Source organism: Agelaius tricolor, unplaced genomic scaffold (assembly GCF_023055355.1).
Source record: "Agelaius tricolor isolate 1412-34295 unplaced genomic scaffold, bAgeTri1.0.p SCAF_20, whole genome shotgun sequence".
In the NCBI taxonomy this organism is placed as follows: domain Eukaryota; kingdom Metazoa; phylum Chordata; class Aves; order Passeriformes; family Icteridae; genus Agelaius; species Agelaius tricolor.
The window spans coordinates 1,904,412-1,928,309 of NW_027269280.1; the positions used below are offsets into that span (position 1 = coordinate 1,904,412).

Here is a 23,898-nt window from a genome sequence, read left to right on the forward strand (position 1 = left end):
AGCGTCTAGCTAATAAAATAGGCTGTGGACCTGTAACACCGATTTTGTTGACAGAAATTATATTTCATGTGCTGAAGTATTAAGCACATTGTTACAGTGTGTTCAAGGCACAGAAGTACAATGTGCTGCCTCGCTTCTGTCCTTCCAGCAGCTCTGACAGAGCTCTTTGCTGGCTTGGAGCAGACCCTGGTGGTGCTGGTGACTGTTCACTCACATCCCAGCTGACCTGGCTGCTGCTAGAGCAGGTGGGCTCCTGCACTTTCTTTCCCCTGTGGCCCTGTCTGATCTAGGCTGAGGGAGATAAAAGTTGTGAAGGGATCAGGGTGGTTTGTTTGGAGCCATGGGATGCCAAACTGGAATTTCACTGAAGAGGCTGGGTTGGAGTGGCAGAGCAGGAAGGTTGCTTTGAAAGAGGAGAGGTGCAGGCAAAGCTCTGCATCCCGCTCCACGTCCAGAAATGTGCTGTCTTCTGAGTTTTACTAGAATCTCAGGATGGCTGGGGTTTGAAAGGACCTTAAAGATCATCTTAGTTACCTTTATTTAACCAAGTACCAGAACCTAGAGGTAAATTCTGTACACAAGATTATAGAAGACAGGCTATTTCAAATCTGACTTCTTTGTCTGTGTATAAAAGCATTTTTTTTCCATGAACTGCTCAACTTTCCATTTGCTTGAGCTGTACAGAGCTGGCAGCTGGGATGAGCTGTGTAATGGGATATCTGAATTGCAGCAGGAAACCAGCTCCAGTTGAAGCAGACCTGATTTAAAAGCAAATTCAGTGAAACCAGTACAAACTCCTGCTTGGAGAAATTAAAACTGCTTTATGTCCAATGGATGGCACTTGTGCTCAGGTCAGTAACTGCTGCTGAGGGATCCTCAAGTGGACAAGGAGCAGAACCTCTCAAGTGCAGGTTGAGCAAGGCACATCCCGGATGCTCTGCCCTTCTCACAGGGCTGTGGGAGAAAGGTGAAGCTTGGCAAGGGCTGACTTTCCCTTGGTCCCCACTCCTGCCTAGTGGTGACTTTGTGCTCACATGGTTAAAGGATCTTGGTGAGTGGTGTATGTTTGGATGGTAGTGCTGTCATTTTCCTTGGCAGTCTGAGCTTGTAGGACTTGGAAATATTTAGGCAAGGCTGATGATGTAAATGAGCACATGGGGACGTGGGAATGGTCCTGCCCTGTGGGTGGCTGATGTAAAAACAAAACTGGGAAGCCTTTTCCAGGCTTGGGCTGTGGAGCAGGGAGGTGGTTTTGTGGAAGGCTGCAATTAATATTTCTCTTTCCATGTTGTTAAACAGTTCAGCATTCATGTCTTTACCTCTAGCATCTGTCTGCAAGATTTGTGTGTTTGTTTCTGGAGATTTCCTACTCCTTAGCAATCAGGCATGCTGTAGGAAATGGGGGGAGAAGGGGTGGGCTCCAGTGGCCTGAGCCCATTGTTCAGTTCCCAGCCAGCTGTGCTGCAGCTGTTTGCAGTGCAGGGACCACAGTGGCTGGAACAGAGGGGGATTCCCAGAGCTTACCCCTGGGCTGGGCAGGAGTGACAGAGGAGGGTGCAGGTCCCTGTCTGCCTCTGCCCCTCCACAGGGATGTGTGTGGGTGTTGTGTGCAGTGCCGGGTGCTGCTCTGGGACATGGTGATAGGATGAGGAAAATTAAGGTTTATTTACTCTGTGTAACTGCTCTAATGTTTTCTTTCCTTGATTTTTCTGTCTCTGTAAAGTTTATCACTTTAACCCAGGGATAAGAAATAAACTGTGGGGGACACTAATGAATTGCAAGAGGGGAAACAGCAAATTCCCCTTTGGGGAAGAGTTTACTGTTCAAGCCTTGACCTTGTTAAAACTTGTTAACTCAATAAAAGTTTGAGTATTTAAAGACAAGCGACTTCTTCCTGCCTTGAGGGGCATAATTAAGTCATTCCACACCCCTTAAACCAGAGCTGTGGGAGGAGGACTAAGGAGCTCCCTATCCTGCCTGCCTAAGTCAGTCAACAGCCTTGCACCTGGGTCATCTCTGTCCTGCAAGGCAGCGCTCCTGAGCTGTGTGGGACAGTCTGGCAGTGGTTGTGTGGGAAACCTGCTGTTTCCCCACTGCTGGCAGGATGGCATTGCTCCTTCTGAAGGGCAGGCAGTTCTTCCATTGGTTGAAATTGTGGTCAAGTGTTTTGTATTAAAGCAGACTGAGTTTCCTGGGTAAGGCATGCAACAGAGCTTCACAATGTGTGTGTGCTGTGTTCATCCATAAAAATTCCTGTACAACTTAAAAGCTGGAGAGTTACCCAAATACAGAAACTTGCTGTTTTTCCAGTTTGAAGTGGCATGTCTGTGCCTACTGAGCTGTAATCAGTACCCAGTGGTGTGAATTCTTCTGGAATTGCAGCTCCAAAGATGGACAAATAAGGACTTTGCCATGCCAGAGGCCCCAGGAGCACACACACGCTGCCCAGCTGTGCAGAGGAATAAGTCCTGATGTGACTGCTTTACACCTGGGCTGCTGTGATGGCCTCTTGGCTATTTAAAAAGCATTTGGCTTCATTTTTTCTTTTTTTTTTTGGTTGGATTTGTGTTCCTTGGGTGGGCTCAGGGGCTTTGCAGGAGCAGTGGGAAGGGCTGTGTGCTGTGGTACCACAGCTATTTTCAGTGAAATCCACCATCACTGGCTTCTCCCAGTAAGCAGCAGGGCTGTTGAAAGCAGCTGTTGTCTCATGAGCAGCTCAACTGCCCAAGTCGTGGAGATTTGGGGGCAATAATTGTCTTAGCTCTCCCTGTGTAAGCTGCCTTGTTTCAGCTTGATACCACAGGAAACTCATTGCCTCAGCAGAGACAATTTTGGATGCCATATCTTTTCTTGCTGTGCATGATGAGCGTTCATCTTAGTTTAAATCTGAGGCCTTCATCAAGGTTATTAGCTCAATGCCTGGAAGTACTGGGAAGCATCCTTAAGTACCTCCCAGATGGACTCTGGAAAGATTATTATGCCATAATTTGTTTCTATAGCTCCACAAAAGCAGTATTTGACCTTGAGGCTGTGGCTCTCCTATTTCCTGTGCTGGCATTCCCAGTGCCCTTGTCCAGAGCAGCCTGGTGTGAGTTCAGTGAGTCAGGGACAGAGCTGCTGTGCTGCCCACATCAGGATTGCTTTGTGTCACACGCTTCCCTCGTGGATTTCTTTGTTTCTCTTACAGGGCTGAAGGGTTGGAGGGTGAGGAGCCCTTTGGAACCTTGGCCCCAGGACAGGTGGAGGGGGACAGGAGGTACCTGTTTGTGCCTGTGCAGTGGCAACAGCAAATTGGGCCAGTGACTCACTTTAGGAATAGCTTGGCATTGGCAGCTCAGGGGGGTTTTAGAGTAGTTATTAATTATTATTACTAAATAGCTTTGAGTTCAGCAATTGCTAAACAGGATGGACTGATAGCCCAGGGACTGGGCATTTTGCCAGCACACAAGGCAAAAGTCTCCCCTCCCTCCCATGTGACAGGGCAGGGAGAGCAGTTTGCTGACCCCAGCGCTCATTGCTTCTCCCTGCAGCAGCAGACCCTGCAAGATATCTCATCTGTGCAGCATGAATTACAGTCACCTTTCAAGGACTCCTGCAAACTGAGTCCTCAGGCTCCCAGAAACCTGTAAATGATAAGCTGAAAACCATTGCCCCAAGCCCAGGAGAGGTAAAAGACAAAGGGTCTGAGCAGGCTGCAGTTGGACAAGTGTCCTGATGGACAGGGCAGGACTCCTGGACTGCTGGGGAGTGACTGACAGCTTTGGACAGTGTGTTGTGAGCAGGACTGGGCTTGGCAGGGAAGCAGTGAAATCCTGATTGCCCACTTGCATGAGTGCAGTTATTAAACACATCAGGAATCCCCAGCTGTTCTCTAAGCCTGTCTCTAGAAGCATAACCCAAAGCCTGGCTCCTGCAAAGTGCTGTCTGCCTTGGAGGGAGCTGGAGCTGTGCAAGCCTTTCCTTCTTTTCAGGGTAAGACTCCTCTGTGGATTCAGAGCAGGCTTGCTGCAGTCCAGGCCTCTTGCTGCAGTGGGCTGTGGTTTATGTAGGGGGTATTTGACAAGGGGATGGAGGTGGAGGTGATGGTCTCCTGCTCCCCTTCCCTCACAGCAAATTGCCCTCATTGTATGCAAACATTGGAATTTTTTGGTGCCTCTAGAGAGACTTTGACTTTCTGTCTAGAAGCTATTAATTACCTAGACAAGAAAAGCAGAATATAGCCAATTAATGGCTGCTACTGCTTGGACCTGTCTGACTGTGAACTAATGAGCAGCTCCTTTCTCTGGGCCACCAGCGAGCCAGAACTTCTCATCAGTGTTCCTGGGGAGAAATGAAAGCAGCAGCAATATGCAGCAACAAATAGCTGGAATTCACTTATTAACCTGGGCTGAAAATTGACTCTATCTGCTAGTAATTACCTGGAGGATGTTAGGAGGAAGGCCCAGGGGAGGGTTCAGAGCTGGTATTTGACAGACCATCACAAGTGGCTGAGGTAGCATTACCTCAGTTCCCATCTGGATTCTGGGGTGCAGGGCTGTGCTGGGTGTGTGAAACAACTGCAGTGAAAACCAAGAGTGAAATGGGTTAGTTTAAAACAGCTCTGCTCCCAAAAGACCCCTTCCTTTAGTGATATTTTATGGCACAGTTGCATTGCATCTCATATATTTTTGACTACCTTGGTTTACAGGTCATTTAATTTATTTGCAGACTTCGTTTCGGTTCCCTAGGGTAATTCTGTTCCTTTGCATGTGTCTTCCTAGGGAGGCATTAAATTGTGCAGTTTGTCACAATAGTTCAGCTTTTATACTGGCAGTTGGTGCTCTTCAAAGATCCTCGTGTGAAGTTTAGACTCCTGAATCATTAGAGGATCATGAAAGAAAAGGAATAATTTAGAAGGCAAAGATGTTTTGTCGCCTTTGAAAGCTGGGAACGTGCGAAAGGAGAAAATGTTTAGTGGTACAATCTTCCTCAAAGAACTTATCTTAGGAACTCCAGAAAATGAATTTCCCTTCTTTATTCAGGATGTAAATAACTGAAAATGTCACTCCTGAGCTGAGTAATTTGTTCAACAAAAGGATCTGGAGGAGATGACTCCCCTCGCTTTCATGAATGTGCCCAAGACATCAGAGGACCTGTCTCTTTAGCAACATGAACTGAAGGGTTTGAAAATCAAATGAGCAGCATGTTCTGTGCAAAATATATAAATAAATCTCGCAGGTGCTTTGTAATCTGCCTTGCATTTTAAAAGCCTTGTTTGTCTGGGTAGCCTGGGCTCTGGGTTAGCTCCTGGGAGCAGCGAGTGGACACAGTGGTGATGTGTTGTTACAGTGATGGTTGTTAATGTGCTGTTCAATGCACTTGGGAGTGGGGCTGAAATTCCCTTATGCTTACACAGTATCATTGTCAGCAAGGAATTGCGTGGGGTTTTTTGATTTAAACTTGCTGGTGTGTGTTTATTCAACGGAGATTAGAACTGCGTAGCAATTCCAGCATTTAAGTCCATTTTTAATGTAAGATGGTGTACAGTGTGAGCAGGGAAAAGAGAGAAATGGGGTCTGGAAGTGGGGAGAGAAGGAGCTTTGCCCTGGAACGGGCTGTGTGCACTTGCACCGTGGTTAAAACTGCCCGGATCCCATCCCAGGTGGATGTGGCAGCACAGGGTGAATATTGCGGCATGCCAGGCTGCCAGACAGGGGTTGGGCAGGAGGAAGAGGATTTGATTCGTTCCTTTGCACAGCCCATCTTGCCCCAGCAGATGTGCCTTTTAGTTTCAACTCCTGCATTTCTGTATCTGGGACTTTGGGATGGGCTTCCACCACAACATGGGGCATGGGACCCATTTTCAGCTGTTTTTCCATCCCTGGGGCTGTACCAGTCAGTTCTGTTAGTGTGCTTTGGCTGTCCTGCACTGGTTTTTTTATCTGTCTCCTTTTTGGCATCTGATTGTCACTCCTTTCCTTTCCTTTCCTTCTCCACTCCCCTGCCCTGTTTCCCTTTGCAGTCCCAGTGCCCGGGTGGTTTCATGTTTGGGTTTTTTTTTAATTTCCTCTCCAGGCGTTTCCATTTGTCTTTGCAGATCATCTTCAACAAAGGCCTTGCATGGTCTAATTTGTTTTCTATTTCCAGCCCAGCCTTAAAATAACTCTTTTGTTCCATGAATGGCCTGTGCATGGATCCAAATCCCACCTCCCCCCCCCTTTTTTTTTTTTTACTTTTTTTTTTACTTCTTTTTTTTTTTTTTTTTAGTGTGGATTCCTGTTTCACTGTTCTTTGTCACTATCTTTAATTACTGCAAGTGTCCCTTTGGGGCATGTGGGTTGCGTGTGGCCGTGTGCGTGCTGGCTGTCCCTGCTTCCCTTGGAGCAGCTTGGGAATGGGTTTGCAGGGCTGTGGGTGCCTTGGCACAGGAGCAAGGATGCTGTTGCATAACAGGAGCAGCTCTGCCATTGTGTCCCTGCTGACAGGCTGGCTGCTCAAAGAGCCATGCCTTGTCTGTGTGGTTTACCAGTCTCAACAGCAAAATCGGGAGGTGCTTGTATTCTTCAGATTGATTCCAAGGGGGGAATCCAGCAATGGGAGTTGGGAGACTAAAGGAAAAGAGGCACATTAGGACTGGATTTGAAAAGCAAAGACTCAGATTGGCCATGTTGATGCTGACCTGAAGCTGGAGCCATGGCCACGCTGGCACTTGGTGTGTGGCTTGTGCATTTTAATAAGACAATGTCCCTGCAGCTGGGGAGTGACGGCCAAGTGCTCCTGCAAGGAGAAATGTGTCAGTCTTGTTCTTCTAAGCACATACAGGTCCCTCTGGGAGCCATCACAAGGTCACTTGCAGCCCCTCTGCTGAGGGCTGGGATGTGTTTAAAGTGTGTGAAATCTCCTGCAAGTGCTGCCCTGACGAGGAGGAGTGCTGGGGCAGGTGTGCAGGTGTCTCATCAGATTCTCCTGCTGTGGGCTGGGGTCTGAGCAAGGGCTGTCAGGGACAGGAATCACAGTGCACAGTCAGCATGTCCTTTCCAGAAGCATCAGGCTGGGAGCAGCTGGCCTGGCAAACCTGCTTTTCAAACACTACTGGGAATGGGGCTGGCAAAATCCAGCACTCTGACCTTGCTCCGTGCGGTGCCAAGATCTGTACACAAATGCTGGCAAAGGTTATCTTGGGGCAGAGCTAAACATGGGTCCCATGCCCAAAATAGCTTGGAAAGATTGAAAAGGAGAAATGCAAGTGGCAAATCCTGCTTTGTGGCTTTGGGCAGTGATAGGAGCAGGGCAGAGAAGTCATCTTCCATCAGGGCTTGGAACCGGTTCTGTGTGGAGCCGTCCCGTGGTTGGGAGAGCTGATGCAGCCTGATTGCAGCTATGAGACAGCAAACCAGCATGGGAGACTTCAGCTCCTGAGCTTCTGTCATCCCCTCCATGGCCTCAGGGACCAGTTGTACCTTCTTACAAGGGTAACACCCTGCTCTGAGCAGCTCTGTGGTGGTTCTGCAAGGTCCCTTCTTCCCTCACATCTGCTGCCATGATTGCTTGTGCATCCACACTGTTGGTCAGGCAAGGAAAAATCTAGTTCAGAAGTCAGCTGGACAAAAGAGAAGAGGGAGGAGAGCTCTGCCAGTGGGTGAGCTGGGGAATGGGACAAAGGCTGTTCTGGGTACTGATGCTGGAGGAGCTGCAGGGTCTGACCATCATGTGCAGGGTGCTGCCAGTCTGGCTTGACTTCTGTACTCCTCCAAAGCAAGGAGAATGTTTTAGGATCACATGCAGGTACAAGCCTTGATCCCTGGGGTTGAAATAACCTCTCCTTCATGCCACAGAGCTCAGGATGTGCCTGATTTTTCCTGTTGACCCCGTGCTGCAATGTTAATGTAAAACCTCTGTGCTCTGCTGTGATTGAACTGTGGATTCCCGGGCTGCAGACATTGACATTGTTATCTTTGTTGTTCTGAATAGAGCCCTAAATTTGTGGCAGACAGCCTGCTTTCCTCTTGAAAGGACTTCATAGATACAGTACAGACAAATATTTGTGTATAATGTCAACTGTCTTCCAAGAAAATTTCATGCACATATTGATTAGACAAATCCATTAACGTCACGTGGTGCATTTCTTAGGAGCAGCTCTCTACCCATTTTCATCACATCTAAATTATTTCTGCTTCCACTAGTCCTTTAAAGCAAGAGTGAGTAAATCTCTTAGCTGCTTTTCAGGTCTGGTTTTGATCTGGAGCTGCAGTCAGTGGGGTGGAGGCTGACAAGCAGTGCACTCTGCTGGGCCACACATAGCTGGGTGCTGGGGATTTTAGGCACCATGGTTGGTTGGGCTCCTGGAGGTGGATGTTACAGCTTGGTATTAATTAAGCATCATTACAAAGGTCTCCTTAACTTTTTGAAAATACACGAGTTGACTGGAGGATATGTACCTTTTATTTCTTCTTTGAGGAGGAAAATTGTCGTGTATTTAGCATTTGATTAAAGATGACTTTGTTGTTTTTTCCAAAAACTGCATCATTTAATGTAATTAAATACGAGCTTTGTTGTCAATACTCTTCAGTTAAATGCACTGGTGTGTGCCAACAGTATTTCTCTTATTTGCCATGTCTGCATGGTGTAGTGGTACTAGTTTTTGCCTTTCAATAAGGGGTATGGCAGGCATTTTGTGGGCTCCTCTTAACGTCTTCTGTAGATCACCCATGGTCCGTAGACCACAAGTTGAGTAACATTACTCTGGGCTTAGGAAACAAAATATTCTGTTAATCTTATTTCAGCATGTCCTTGGTTTAAAAAAAAAAAAAGTGTGTTTTGAACTTGAGCCATGTGTTTTCGTTGGGATCTTTAAAACTCCTCTGAGAACAGATGAACCAGTATTTTCTGTGAGCTGGGAGTGTCTTGTTGTTCTCACCTTTCAGACGGATGACCTCAGGCCCAGGGTAATTACAGCCACTGGCCCACATTTGTGTTGCACCAGTCAAGCCAGGGACCTCACCTGGGAATCCTGCTCTCCCTGAGGAGTCCAAAGCAAATCAGGAAGGTTGTTTCTAACTTTGAAGAGCAACAAGTGTGATGGATGATGTTAATTAATTTTTTTTTTTTTTCAGCTGGATTTAATTGCAAACCCCTTACATTTTAGAGCTGCAGGGTTTTAGCAGGATCCTGCCTGCATCAGTGTAGGCTTTGCTGTGGTAGGGAGCTGAGCTGAGGGGCCAGGCTGGAGCTGTACAGCCCCCTGTGCCCAGGTGCTGTGGGCTGGGAAGCCAGAGGTGGCTGCAGGGTGTTGTGGACTCCTCTGTGCCCCTCTTTTGGAAGTGCATGTGCTTGGCCTGGTGCTGTGCTCCCCATCAGCACAGGCTGGGGACACTGCTGGCAGCTGGCTGGCTGGGGCAGAGCTCCTTGGCATGTGGGACAGCCTGCAGCAACTTGCTGTGGCTTGGAGTGTGATTTTGTGGTGTGAATTAGGAGAACAGGTGGTGGGGAAACAATTTCAGATGGTAAATGGCACGTGAAGAGGAGAAACAGGAGAGCAGGGTGGCGGCAGGGGAAAGATTGGGGGAGTTTTGAAGGCTTTAGCAGTGGGGTGGAATCCTGTGAGTATAAACAGGTACAGGAGGTTCCATAGGCACTCACCTCCTCCACAGGTTCACGTTGTAGCCCTGATTCTGGTTGTGGTGATAACCTCCAGCTTTCTCCTGTTCCTAATCAGAGACCATAAATCTCCTGGTACCTAGTGCTGTAATGGCTAATGCAGGTCTGTGGGTAAAACAGTCTCAGATGGAGACTCTGACTGGGGGGAGAAATACCTTTCCTGTGAGACAATGTCTGTTCTTCATCAAAATCAGTTGAGAAAGTAAGAACTAAACAGTTTGATTTTAAAGATTTAAAGAGCCTGGCCCCACTCTCTCTCTCTTCCTTCCATTAATCTGTTCCTATTGTTTGTGTTCCTCTCTTGAAAATAATTAATAGAGTTTTGGAGGAGGAGGCACCCCAGTGTCTTCTGCTGGGAATAGGTGGCCTGGTGGCGTCCCAGCTGCACCCAGAGAAGGGCACCAGTGCATGTCCTGCAGGATGTGCTCCCACTTTACTCCCCAGTGGGAGCCCCCATAACGTTTTTGCCTGCTGGGCTGGGCACACGGAGTGTAAAAAATGAGACCTGAGCTGTGATCCCAGGCATCTGTGGAGCTGCCCCAGTGTTTTGGTGACCTTGTTTGGCTCCAGCCCAGTCCTGCTGTGGTAGAAACATGCAGGGCTTGTGCTGGGACCTTGCTGGTGACCTGCTGTTGGCAGATGTGGGAATGCATGGGCAGTGCTTCTCTCCTGCCTGCAAGGACCATGTGATTTTTACTTTTGTCTTCCCGGGGCTTCTAACGAGAAGCCTCAATAGAGGCAGAGGTGGTTTGCTGCCCTTGTTAAGGAAAAATCCTTTTGTGCTGCTGCAAGCTTGTGATTAATGCAGGGCACAGCTCACAGACGCTGTGCCTTGGTGCAGGAGGGTTTTGTTGGCCCCTGTGTTTCATCCTGTGTCTCTATTCCTCTAGCAGACAGTTAACTTTTTTTAGTTGCACAGACCAAGGCAAAAAAGCTTTTAAAGTGTTTTTAGAGCTCGACACCATGTGGCTTTGCACCTGGTGCTGTGTTTTAAGCTGAACTGCTGATCTGAAGAGTTAGAGAAAAAAATCATCCTATTTCTTTTACTGTAGACAGCTGCCTCAGCATGGTCAGGTCTACCTGCTGTGCTTCCAGGAAGCCTTGGCTTGCTGAAAGCTGCCATGGACTCTGGGTTGGAGTGTCTGTGTGTGTGTGTGTATATATTTTTACATGTGCTAATTAACTTGTAGGTGGCTGTAAGCCAAGATGTCTGAGTTTGAATCTGTTATTGGGAAAGTACCTTAAATTACTGAAGATCCCACTGAGCTTTCAGAGCCCCTGAGAGCCCCATGCACATGTCCTTGGCAGCTGCAGGGAGGGTTTGCCCCTAGAGCTGGGCTGCAGGAGGGCTGGGAGGGTGCTGGTGTCTCCCTGCATGGTGAGCATGGCTGGTTTTTGGGACCACGTGCTCCTGGCACAGCCCCCAGCTTGGGGTGGGAATGGGTGAGCAAAATCCCATCCAGTCGGAAGCACGAGGGGAAGTGGGACAGTCATACTGGAAGTATAAATACGCCTGTTCTGGGTATCTCTGAATTCCCCCGTGTGCACAGGGGCTTTCCTGCCCCGGCTGGATTGCACTGAGCGCGCCAAGCTCTTGCAGGGGAGGCTGTCTCCTCTGGGATGGGGCTCAGGCTGCTCCCAGGCCACCGCTGCTTCCCTGGGCTGGCAGGTAAGGTGCCTGGGGCTCAGCAGGGATACGTGGATCCAGAAATGGGGGGAATCCCAGCTCTTGTGCAGGGAGTAAGGGAAAGCAGGAGGGACCTGGTTGTCCCTTTGCACCCTGCCTGGAGAGCTAAACCTTGTCTTTTTCAATTTTTCACTTGTAAAATACCTTATTCAGAGAGACTCACCTGACCCCCATCAGCAGCGTGGTGATGTCTTTGTGTGTCTGTCATCCTTAGGCTTCATGGGGATTTGCTGAGATGATGATTTCTGTAAGATTTGACCTCTGGGTGGGAGGGCTGCCTTGCCCTGGCTGCCTGTGGTGCCTGGCTGCCAGGGACAGTTGCTTGGTTTGGTTTATTTCTGGCTGCGAGGTGCATGGCTGCTGGCAAAGCAGAGAGGCAGCCTTGTGCCTGCCTGCAGCAGATAGCGAGGGGTTTATCAGCACGGGCTCATCTGTGGTCTTGCAGGAGGGAAAAGAAATAGAAAAAGAAAAGCTTCCTCTTTCTTTTTTCTTATTTTTTTCCCCCAGCTTTCCCACCCCCTTTCTGGTTTTTGTGCATGCCAACTGCTGTTTCAGTTGAAATTGCGTTGGCTGGGGCTGGCTGTGCTCCCCATGCGCAGAGACCACAAGTGTGGGGAGAGGCTCCTGGGAGCACTGGAAGTTTCCTTTGCTGTTCCTGGTGTGCTGCTGGAAGAGTTTGATACTGCCAAAAACCTCGCAGAGATCCATACATAACACATACCTGCGCTGGGGAGGAGCTGTGTGAGCATGCACAGCCCTGGCTGGGATGGGGAATGGGTCTCAGGGAGCTGATCCCTGCTTGGGATCAGCCCTGATAACATCCCCTGACCCGGCAGGCAGCAGAGGTAATTTATGCTTTGTTAACTAGCTGTTAATTTGAGAATAATAGTTAATGCACCTCACACTGACAGCCATGAAGGGCAGCATTTAGACCTTTGTTACTTTTTCATTGTAATCTAGACAAAAACCAGGAGGCTTAAAATCATCGCCAAGCAAACAGTGTGAAATATCTACAAAAATCAGTAACTTGTAAATCTCCCCTTGGGGCCAAGAGGCACCTTCCCACTTTGTTGGTTTTCCTGATTTTGTTGCAGCTGCTAAAGGAATTGCAGCAGGTGGTAGAGGAGTGAACGTGTGGGTGACAGGGTGTTTGTGAAAATACCCTCGGGGCTGTGCCGTGTTCTCTGGCACTCTGGCCCTTTCAGAAGGGGTTGATCCAGGTGGCACTGAAGGTATGGGACATGCTTCAGTGCTGGGTTTTATTGTAGCTTCATGGATGGACACAGCTGCAGGCGAGGTCAGTGTCTGGTGTCCCTCCTGCCATTGGATCAGGGCTTAGCTCAGAGGGCTGCAGAAGTGGCCACAGCTTGGAAAGAAGAGCACTGACATGTGAGAGTGTGGAGGTTGAAAGGGATGGGCTGGGGAGGGACCTTGTGCCTTTTCGGGCCTTGTGTTGAAATGCCAAAACTCTAGACTGTGTTTTTGGAAACTGAGTCACCCTGCAAAAAAATACCCATCTCCAAGAGACTTAGAGCTCAACAGGACCCAAAGAAATAGCTGGCAGTTTGGCTTCCTGGTCCTGCTGGGGGTGGGTGAAGGCTTTCTGGGGAAATCGGGTGGGATAAATTTGGGGAAATCTTACATTTGGACTTCCTGTGATAGGAGTAATCTACAGAAGAAGGTTAGCAGTGGGGTTTGCCAAATGGGGAACGGGGCTGCTGGGGAATTGTGAGGGCAGTGAGGTTTTGGTGGCAGCCCAAGCCCTGACGCTCGGTTGTCTCACAGGACTGCGGCTGACTGAATTTTAACCTGCTGCTTTCCCGCTTCCTTCCAGCTCTTGCACGACGTGGGAAGCGCGCACACGATGAAGAGGAGCTCTCTGCTGTCCTAATCCTTGGCCGGTGATTTGGAGGCAGCCTGGCGTGTTGGCCATGTCAGGCTCCACGCAGCCCGTGACGCAGAGCTGGCGCGCAGCTGAGCCGCGCTACGCCCCGCACGCCATGTCCTACCCGGTGCAGATCGCCCGGCCGCACGCGGTAAGGACGCTGCCACATCTCCTGAAAAATCCCTTTGCCCAGGATTTTAATCCTGGGGAGCTGAGAAGCCTGGGAGAAAAAGGAAAACAGTTTTATCTCATTTGCTTCTCCTGTGTTTTGCTCCTTTGGAATGTGTTTGGAGGTTGTTTATCCAACAGGTGATTGTTTCGCTGGGTTTCTGGTGAGTTGTTTTGACTCAGTGGCCAGCCAGTGCTGAGCTGTATCAGGACTCTGGAGACAGTCACGAGTTTTCATTATCTTTTTAGCCTTCTGTAAGTATCCTTTCTGTATTCTTTAGTATAGTATAGCTTATTCTTTAATATAATATAGTATCATAAAATAATAAATTAGCCTTCTGAGAAATGGAGTCAGATTCATCGCTCCTTCCTTCATTGGGGCACCCCACAAATACAATAGGCCACGGCTTTCCTTCCCCAGCCCCTGGCAGGGTGGGAGCCCATGTGGGCATCCCCCTGATGCTGGGAGCCCACGGGGGTGTCCCCGGGGCTGGGGCAGCGGTTCAGCCACGCCGCTCTGGGATGTGGCTGTTACAGAGAAATCAGACAATTTCCGTGCCTGTGGTACAGGATTTCATTGTTCCTCTCTCATGGGATCCTCTTTTGTTTCTCCATATGGTGCTCTCAGTTTTTCTCTCCCTTTCCAGCCTTTTCCGAAGCACTTGCTGTGGTGGTGTTCATGGGCTCTGGCTCATCATTTCTGAGCACCTGTGTCTGTTTGTCCTCCTGCCTAGAGCACCCTTGGTTGGGTGCACCCAGCCTGAGGGCAAAGGGGAAGGTTTGACCATCCTTGCGGAGCAGGCGCATGTGCCCTCCAGCCCTTTCTGGCATGGCCTTTCCTTGGCACTGAATCACAAGGGAAGGACCATCTTCTACGTGTGGGCTTACTGCTTCCCAGTGAGCCCAGTCCTTGTTCCTCACACCCGCAGGAGAGCTCTCCTGCTTCCCAGGCAAACTGCTGAGAGTGAACCTGCCTCCTGCCCTCTGTTAGCAGGCCTGCCTCTCTTTATGCAGCTCTCCTGGGGAGCAAGAAGATAACTGAGCTGCTGAGCTTTCCATTTTATCCTTCCCTCTCTTTTCCCCCCCTTAGTCTTGACCTGTAATCTTTTCTCTTCTTGGATGAAGGCATAAGCTGGAGATGATCTTTTTTTTTTGGCTCTGCCTTGTTAAATGTACCAGAACCCATAGAGGTTAATTCACCTGGATCCAGCCTCTCCTTTCTGTGCTGTCTCACTCATGCCTGGGTTTGCTCATCCTGGACGGGTGAATGTTTTCAGTTTAAGCCCTTAACTGAGGAAACTCTTCTTAGTGGAACAGCTTTAGTCAGCTCAGGCTGCTTAAAGGAATCTTATTAGGTGCTGGAGTATGGCTCACCCTTCCAAGAGTCTTTGGAGCTGCTTCTTGGTGGATCACAGTGAGGTGGAAGGTCCCTGAAATGCAAGGCAGGCAGGAGATCTTGTCTGGGGGTTGTTAGGTGAGACAGTCACAGCTGCTGAATGGTCAAATTCAGTCTGTGCTGGTTTTAGTGTTTGACTTGAGAGCCTGGAAACCCATGAAATGCCAGTGAAGGGCTGAAATTCCCTCATTTGCCCTCTTTGCCTGGCTTCAGCAGAGTGGCACAAGGAGCAGACCTGGAGATTGGAAAGGCTTTGAAATAGAAATGTTAAGGAGGGCGCGGGACGAGCTCTTGGCTGCGTTTGCTGGCTCATCTACATCGCTCGGGGCCTGCGTGCTGCTGCACAAAGGAGCTTTTCATCCTGGCTATGAGACACGCTGACCTGGTTCGATTTTATGGGAGCTTTGCTTCCATCGCTGTGAGCGTGTTTGTTTGGGGGCTGGAACATAACCAAGAGCATTTGTCTCAAAAAGAAAATCCCAGTTCTCCTTTTTATAAGACACCCGAGCGGGAGGAGGATGCGACCAGGTGAGCACGGTCTGCAAGTGTTGCAAGACTGTGGTTTAAAAGCAAACCAAAGGAACCTCCATCTGCACTGTGGAGGCAGATTTTAAAAAGAGTGTGAATGGGTCCTCTTTGGGGTGCTGAGCCCTCGTCTCCTGCAAAATCCCAACTGCTTCCCCTTAGTGCTGCAACAGCAGGATGAGCAGGGCACTTGTTTGCAGTGGGCTGGAAATGGGGGTTTCTGCAGCCTGCAGTGAATACTGGTTCTGTTCTGTTGTATTAATGTTGGAAGAAGCTGCTGGCATTCACTTCTAGAAGCTATTTTTACAGGCACATGTAATCACTCGGAGTTATGTGATACCTTTTGGGTGTCTGGATGCAGGAGAGGTCCGAGCTGAGATTTTTTTTTTTTTTGGATGGAAAGCCAGAAGATGGAAAGCCTCTGCTCCTGTGGGCAGAAGCGTGCCAGCCCCACACAAAGGGACGCACCTTGCCTGTGCTGGGAGGGCAGGCAGTGTTTGTGGGAGCGTGTCCCTGCATGATCTGCCCCGCCGCTCTCAGCTGTTCACAAACACGTGGCTCTCGCTCGGCGGCGCCGTGAGCTGGAGCCTGGCCATGGCTCTGGGGCTGGAGCTGATCTCTGGTGGGATTGCTTGGGAGAGGAGAGCCCAGTTCCTTTGAAGTTGCTGCGCTGTTTAATATTAAAAGTCAGCGGTATTTGCTTGCATGTCTTGGCCAGGTCAGTTTTGTCATGGGATGTGTTTGCACAGTGAGGGCTTGTTTGGAAGAAACCAAGAGAGGCCAAAACCAACCCGACACTAACATGTCTTGCATCTAATTAAATTCTGGTTCTGGTTTGTTGCGTTCCAAGACATCCTTTCCTGAGAACTGGGAATTCGTCAGCTCAGGGATCCTTATCCTGGTGCTGGAAACGCCCTGGGTCACCTCCTGGGCGCGTGTGCAGGGCTGAGCACAGCAGGGCTGCAAATGCTATTATAATATAAATAAATAATCACAGCTCAACTGTGACGGTCGCACCCAGGGAAATGCGGCGCGGCAGGAATGCTGAGCTCAGAAATGAGCCGTGACATTATTTTAGGCTTGGAGACACTTTATGAAAAGTGATTTAAAGGATTGCAGCTGTTTGATTTCACAGATGAGGCAAGTGAGAGGAGATGTTGTGAAGGGGCAGGAGGCAGTGGAAGCAGGCTGAGGGATTTTTCTTCTCCCATCGCGTAAAGCCTAAGGGAATATCCAACAAAATGGGGAAAAAAAAGTGTATTTCAAGTAAACAAACAGAAATATGCTTTGTACACATGGGCACCTCCTCCCAGCAGCATGTTCCACGAGCTACTGCTGAGTTTGGAGCTGGCAGAGAAGACCAGTACTGGTTGAGTGAGGATGTTTGTTGTCTGGTTTCACTCTTGGTTGCCAGCTTTGGGCAGGGCTGTGAACCCGTGGGTCTGACCCAGACTGAGCTCTCTCCAATGGCTGACGCAGCAAATGGGTGCTTTCACAGGGTAAGCAACACACTCAGGTGTCTTCCTCCTCTTCCTCCTCACTGAGAGATACCTGGTCCCAATAGCTGTTGGGAAGGCTGGGTGTGATGTGAAAAGGGTGCAAAATTTTATAATAACCCTGAATTTAATTCTGCCTTAGTAGACAATGACTTGCAAAAAGCTTTGACAAGTCAACATGCTTTAAACGGGAAGAAGGAAGCTTAGTGAAAAGGTTCTGGTTTGTTTGACTTTCTTGAGGTAAAACTAAAACCTCCAATAATCAGCAGTTTCTTCTTAAGGGCACAGAGTGGTTCTTGGCCAAAGTGCAGGGAAAACATTTCTGTTTTCCATATTCATTAGCTGTAATGTTGGGGTGCGCAGTTGACTTCTGTCATGTTCAGCTTGGAAACAGAGGAATTGTTTGAATGCTCCATGACCTTTAGCTAAAGGTGAAAAAACACATTACTTACGCTCTTAACCTTCTAATGTGTCCAAAGTTCATGCTCTCTCAAAGGAAACTTTCACATGAAGGATATTCATTTTCAGGCAACCTGCAGATATTTTCTGTAAACAGATCAATTTTCCTGTGTAGTGCACGTCCCCCTTTCTTTTTAAAACCTCTTCATGATCAATATTCCCTGGGAACAGAAGGGTTCCCCTCTTTTCCTCCTGTGTGAATCGAGTTTCTTGCTGTGACCTCCTTACCAGCCTTCCTGCTCCTGCTAGTGCCCTGGCATTTCAGAGCAGGAATGGTGTGGCTTGGGATGCAGACTGGGCTTTCCAGGAGGGTGGTATCAAGTGCTGGAGATGCTGGGGGTCAGGGCACACAAGGTGTGCTCAAGCAGCAGCCTCTGTGACAAAACAGCTTCTGCTTTTGGGGTGCTTTAAGTGTTTCATGTACTAGAGATGCTAAACAGGATTAGGGATTGGGGTGTGTACACATTCATATGAAATTGGTGTTCCATCATCACTCGAATTCCCCTTTGTGAGCACTTTTCCCTCCCTACTAAACAAGAGGTTCATTTTGCCTCCTTCCTGCTGTTTGCCCCCATTCCCTGCACACAGCTTCAGCCCTCCTGAATTACTCTGCTCCAGCTTTGAGACCATTGTGCTTTTCCCGTGCCACCTCCCCTGGCTGGGAGCAGCTCAGCAGTTCCTTCATTAAGCTCCCATTCTCAACACAGCCCTTGTGCGGGAGCGTCCCAGCCCCATCGCTCGTTTGCTTTGGCCCATGATAAATAACTTCCTTGTCTGTGTGGACCAGAGACAAGAGCTTGGTGCAAGCTTGCGTGTTGATTTGGTGTGGAAGCCAAAAAGTGGCCTGGGGGGAATGGAGTGTTCCCTGCCCAGACTCCTCCTCCCAGCAGTTGGAGCAGGGTGAGTTCAATGCAGTGTCCTGCTGTGGAAGGTGCTGTTGGGAGGCTCCGGGCATGGCAGGAGCTCGCTGCTCTCCACGGTGACATGGTCGGTGTGGCACAGTGGCGCCAGGTAAGCCTGCACAGGGGCACTGCACTGTGCCTGACTGCTGCTGTGGTGGTTCTCCTTGGAGTAGTTTTATTCACACTTTTGTCTCCTGGGAGCAAATTGCCAGTCTGTGTTAGTGGTCCAGGAACTGGAGAAACAGAAGAGTTTATGGTGCAGCACCTCTGAGCACAAAGAACAAACTCCTGCTGCCAGCTGAGTGAGGGGACTCCTGCATTCTGCCTGCTGGGCTCCAGCTAATGTTTTAAGGAATGACCTGAAAATAAAAGGCATACCTTGGAAATACTGACTCTGATCAGGTCTGTCACGAGAACTCAGTGCTATCTCTCTTGAGTACCTCTGCAGTGACAGATTGCATTAGCTCTGAGCAGCTCAGGGATGGATTTTGGGAAATTGGCTTTCTGCTCTGGGACTGGGAGAGCATGGAGGTGAAAGAACAGGACACCTAATTCCCTGCTCTAGGGTCTCCCTCCTATTGCTGGGAAGAAGTTGGCTTACAGCACTTTGTATTTAAATCTTGTTTTCTCTAGGATATAGCCTTTATCCAAAACACTTCTTTTACTTCAAACTACAGTAAACCTCTGTGGTTGCTCCCTAATCTTCTTTTTGGACATGATTTGATGCAGAAGGTGATGCTTTGCTTTTGGTTGATCTCATGATTGCAAATCCACAGGGGAAGAAAGAACTTGCACTGTTTATGTGGTTTGGCAAAGCCACTATAGCCACTTCTGGAGCCTTTTCCTGTGCTGCAGGCCTGACTCTGATCATACTGCCCCACCAGCCCCTGGAGGCACCTTCTGCAAGACTGGAGACTTTTGCTGGTTGTTATTGTCACAGCATTTATTCAAAATACTGAGCACGTGAAGGATTTGCTGTGGAGGTGTAAGGAGGAGTAGGGGACATGGAAAGCTGAAAGGGTCCTACCTGGACCTGCAGATATGCTGTGGGTGTTGTATGGGAGCAGGTGTGGTAGGAGGTGGTGAGGGCTACAGAAGAAACACGATGATGAGCTAAATGACCTGGTGCCTTTTGTGGTAGAAAGTTAGTGTTTGTTGTGTGAAGAGAGCTGCTCAGCCTGGGTGTGTGTTGATGGCTTCAGGAAGCACCAGGCGTGGGGGCTGGAGGAAGGGCAGGCGGGTCACTCCCGACTCAAAGGCGCCTGGATGCGACTGGGACAAAAGTCTTGTGATGGGGAGAGGCTGAAAAGCAGCACTGTAGTGGATGTGCTGCTGCTCTGTGGGCACCTCTGGCTGCTGGGGAGAGGGCTGGCAGCTGGCTCCAGCACCCGGTCCCGGTCAGATGACCGGGAAGCCACAACAGCTGAGAGCTGTCCTCAGCGAGACGTGACTGCTCCATGAATGGCACATTCACACAGGGCAGCCAGGCACTGCTGACAGCCCTGCTTTGCTGGAGAGGTGGGAGAGGGCATGGAGAAGGGTGCAGTGCTGTGCAGCTGGTACAGATGCCATCAGTGCTGGCAGCAGCCGTGGCCCCGGTGCAGGGATGGCAGCAGGAATCGGTGCCTTCCAACGAGGGGCCGCGCGCGCTGTGGTCACCTCCTAAAACAAAAGGCCAAGTCAGCAGCTTCTGAGAGATGGATGGCAATGAGACTGTCTCGGAACAATAAGGGCATTTGTCTTTTCAGCACATGTTGCATCCCTGTAGGCAAGATAAAAATGCATGTATTCAGCCAGGTTTTTATTACTGACCTTATCTTCAGCAGGAGAGCTGATTGTGGAGGAGTTATTGTTTACTTTATGTTGTTGGTATTTTTTTCTTAAGCCTGCAGTGAGCTTCTCACAGGGTTTTGGGGAGGAAGTTGGGCAGACAGCATTGTGCTTGTGGACAACCTGTTTGGATCAATAGTCACCTCCTTTGCACTTCAGAGGAGGTTTTCAGCAGCAGGGGATGGTTCCTCTGGGCTGGGGAGGCTGAGCGTGGTGGGTTGTGTGCCACACTGGCCCCCTCACAGCCCGAGCTGTGCCTGGACCTTATGCAGTGACAGCTCTGCTACCACCCTGGTTTCTCCCAAACGTTTCCCCTTCCTCTTACCTTTGAGAATTGGCTTTGGGAAAAATTATTTTCCTCAGGCGAATGCTAAAAAGTGCATTTCTCGGTCTGATGAGCAAATGCTGTGCTGCTAGTGCCAGGAGGTATCCAGGCACCAGAGAACTTTTCCTTTTATTGCTAAAATAGGTCACACTCACTGCTGGCAGAAAGAGATGTTAGGGAACTTCTTTTTCCAAAGTTGAGGGTGCACAGAGCAGGGCTGGGTGACATCCCTTGTCTCTGACAAAGCCACCAGAGTGGTGGCCGTGCTGCTTTGTGTACCCCACAGATTAACTGCAGGATGATCTGAGGCCCTGGCATGTTCCAGGCTGGGATGTGCTGCTCCATGCTGGCTGTGTCATTCTGGGGCTGCAGGAATCTCAACAAACCCCGTGCATCCCCAGGGGATGTGGTGGCTTTGCAGTCCAAAACTTTGTGGTCTTGCTCTGGGCCACGTGGCCATGCCAGAGCAGCAGCTGTCAAGTGTCCAGCTGTGGCTCTACGTGCCACCAGTGCCACGGTCTGGGGGGCACCAGCCCTGTGCCATCACCCATCACTTCCCCTGTGGTTAACTGTTCCCAGAGCGGCACACGAGCTGCTCACGAGCAGCAGGGACAGACCAGGCATCCTTTGTGAGATTAGATAAGGGCCCCTTCATGGGAAGTGAAATAAACAGGGATGTTTTGGCATTGTTTGTGCCACGCCACTATTAATTGGCCTCATTGAATATTTAAGCAGAAACAGCACATTGTTAGAAAATAAAAACTATTGGCAATACAGCTCTGGGTGAGCTTGTCAGGAGCAGCCCCAATCCATGGTGGAGGTGGCGAGGAGCTGGCATTTGCTCCTCGAGGAGCGTGGCGGTGCCCAGGCCTGTTTGTCTGGCTGTGGAAGGTGACGAGGACAGTGCGGGGCAGTGCCCCGTCACGGGGTGAGCTCGGCAGGTGCGGCGCTGCCCGCGCCCGGTGCCGCGATTCGGGGCCGGTGCCGCGCTCCGCCGGGAGCCGGCCCAGCTGGCGGATGTGGTGGCTGACCCCGGGCTGCTCCTCCTCAGCCTCACGGCAAAACAAGCCCCGGTGGTTTTGAAACAAAGCTGTCTTACACCGAAACTTGGCAGGGAGCTCCCGGCTGCTTTCTCGGGTTGAGGACATGGTAAGCGCCGAGGACGGATCTCGTGCTTTGGGCTGCTGGAGCTGGGCTGCAGGTTCTCATCCCGCTGTGCTCTGGGTCTTCTCCGTGGGTTTGCTCCAGAGCTGGTTCCCAAGGAAGCCACACTGGGTGTTTGTGCTTGTTTTTCTGCGGGTGGGAGGAAGAGAGGAGGAGCGATTTGCCTTTCTGTTGCAAGAGAGCTCCAGGCTTCCTTTCTGCAGGCCTCCTGTCTCTGAGGCCTTCTCCTCGGAGGCTGATTCTTGGAGCCATGGGAAGGCTATCAGGATGGAGCAGTCAGTGCACACCCTGTCTGTGTGGATGTGCTCGGTGCTGGAGCTGGGATGCAGGGTCAGAGGTGCTGCTGGCTGCAGTGTGGTGTTCCTAGCGCCTGGGTCAGTGCCTGGGGGTGCTCCCAGACCTCCCCTTCATCCTCCTGGCTGGAGATCAGGCAGCCAGGACCCAGCAGCTGCAGGCAGGGAAGGAGAAATGAAGCACACCAGCAAGTGCACGTGTCCAAAACAGAAAGCGAGAGAGGCAGAAGGGCTGCCTGCAGTTGTTGGCTCAGTGTGGGGTTACCCTGAGGTCGGGGACAGCACTGAAGAGTTTGCTAGAGACTTGATGGGAGGTAAGGCAGCAGGCTGGAAGCTTTAAAATAATTTAAAAAGGTGGGGGCGGGTGGCTTCTTCCTTTTTCATTCTGTTGGGCTTTCTCTGTGTGTTGCCATAGAACTTTTCTGTAATGCTGTGTTCAGGAGCCTGGCTTTAGAAAGTTTGATTAGCAAATCTAAATGAGCCTGGTAGACTCAGGTTATTTGGGGTAGGAGGATTTACCAGGAAGGGAATGGAAATAGTGTTCTTGGCACTGCCAAATCAAGGGATAGCACAGAAGCCTTGAGACTCAGGGGGCTTTCCCTGGCTCTCCCTCCCAGCACCCCACACAGGAGCAGCAGGGACGTGTCCAAATTCCCTGGTGGGCAGCAAAGGATGCTTTCGGTCCCTTAGGCTGGGCCTAAGTGCCTCTTCAGTCTGCTGCATGAAGAAGTGTTTTAATGAGGCCACTTTTGGGTCTTTAGCATTTCATTTATCTAAAGGTTTGCCTGGTGCTGCCCTGCTCTGCTGGGGTGGCTTGTGGTGGTGCTGTGGCACTCTTGGTGTCTGTCTGGCCTTGGCAGTGCTGGCCTCCTCCCCCAAATCTGATTTGCCAGAGCCCCTGACCATCCATGGTCTTTCTGCTTCCTGGATTTCTGTCATGACATTTACTGAATTCATGAAATCTGCACAGCTTCCCAAAGTGCATCCATGTGGGAGCACCAGAACCACAAGGAACAACAGGAAAGTTGATGTAAAAGGAAGAAAGTCCTTACTGGAGAAAGTTGGAGATTTGAAAGGTCTGGAGAGGGTGCTCTGGTAGATCAGCAGATTTGTGGGGTGGGAGGAAGGTTTGCAGAGGGCAGGAAGAGATGCAAAGAGAGGGAGAGGAGGAGCAAAAAAATAGAATTGAGCACAGCCTAGCAAAACAATGGAGAGGAAAAGAAGCAAAACGTAGTTTGGGGCTGCAGGGTTCTTTAGTTGTTTTATTTCAGGTTTCTTGGAGTTGCCCATGAGCAGGTGTTAGAAATTTGAGGTCAGCATGAGGGCTACACCACATTTGTGTGATTCAGTGGTGGGGAATTCAGGTGGCACCCACTGGGTGCTGCTCCTGTGTCTGTGAGGAAGGTGCAGTGGTGCTGGCAGCAAGGATCCTCCCAGCAGCTGTCTTTAAAACTCTGCTAGAGAAAATTGAAGCCACTTCTGAGTCATAGGATCATTTAGATTGGAAAATACCCATAGAATCATCAAATCCAACCATCAGCCCAGCACTGCCAAGTCCACCAGGCAGTTTGAAGGCAACTCATCAACCTTTCTGGTGTTTGCATTTGAAAAACGCTGTCACAGCTCACAGTGCAATCTACTGGAGTAACTTTCTGAGCAATTAATCCACCTACATCTTCCAGGGCTTCCATGGTGCCTCTTAACAGTTCATCACAGGGCACAGAAATTTGTCAATTTTAATCCTCCTCACTAAATTTTAGGTGTTGTTTCCTCCTTGTAAAACCCAACAGGGATGTAAGGAAGGCAGAGTGGGTCAGAGTCACTTCAGGCCATGCCAGCAGGTTCTGAGCTCCACCAGCCATTTTCTGGTGGGGTTAGAGGAGGCAAAAGCTCAGCTGAGTGTGGGCAGGGGAAAAGGAAAAACAGATGGTTCTTGGGGCATGCAAGAGCCTTTTTTTTTTTTTTCTCAAGGGCACAGCCTTTGAGCCTCCCAGACGGGTAATTCTTGTTTATACGCCCACAGAAAGTGATGGTCCTGGTTTTGGGCCTGTTGGTGTGCCTTCCCAGACACGATGTGTTTGTTTTGTAGGTGGATGTCAGGAGCTGCATCACTCTTCTATTTAAATATTTAT

At 49.8% G+C, this 23,898-nt stretch overlaps 1 protein-coding gene across 9 annotated transcripts in view; it reads left to right on the forward strand.

Moving 5' to 3' along the window:
- Positions 1 to 23,898, forward strand: part of NCOR2 (nuclear receptor corepressor 2) — a 227,685-nt gene that overhangs the window by 57,593 nt on the left and 146,194 nt on the right. For all 9 annotated transcript variants that reach the window (XM_071444960.1, XM_071444967.1, XM_071444966.1 and 6 more), the window contains exon 2: positions 13,158 to 13,359. In XM_071444960.1, the coding sequence (XP_071301061.1) occupies positions 13,255 to 13,359 (105 nt within the window). In that variant the 5' untranslated portion in view covers positions 13,158 to 13,254. The remainder of the gene's footprint in view (positions 1 to 13,157; positions 13,360 to 23,898) is intronic.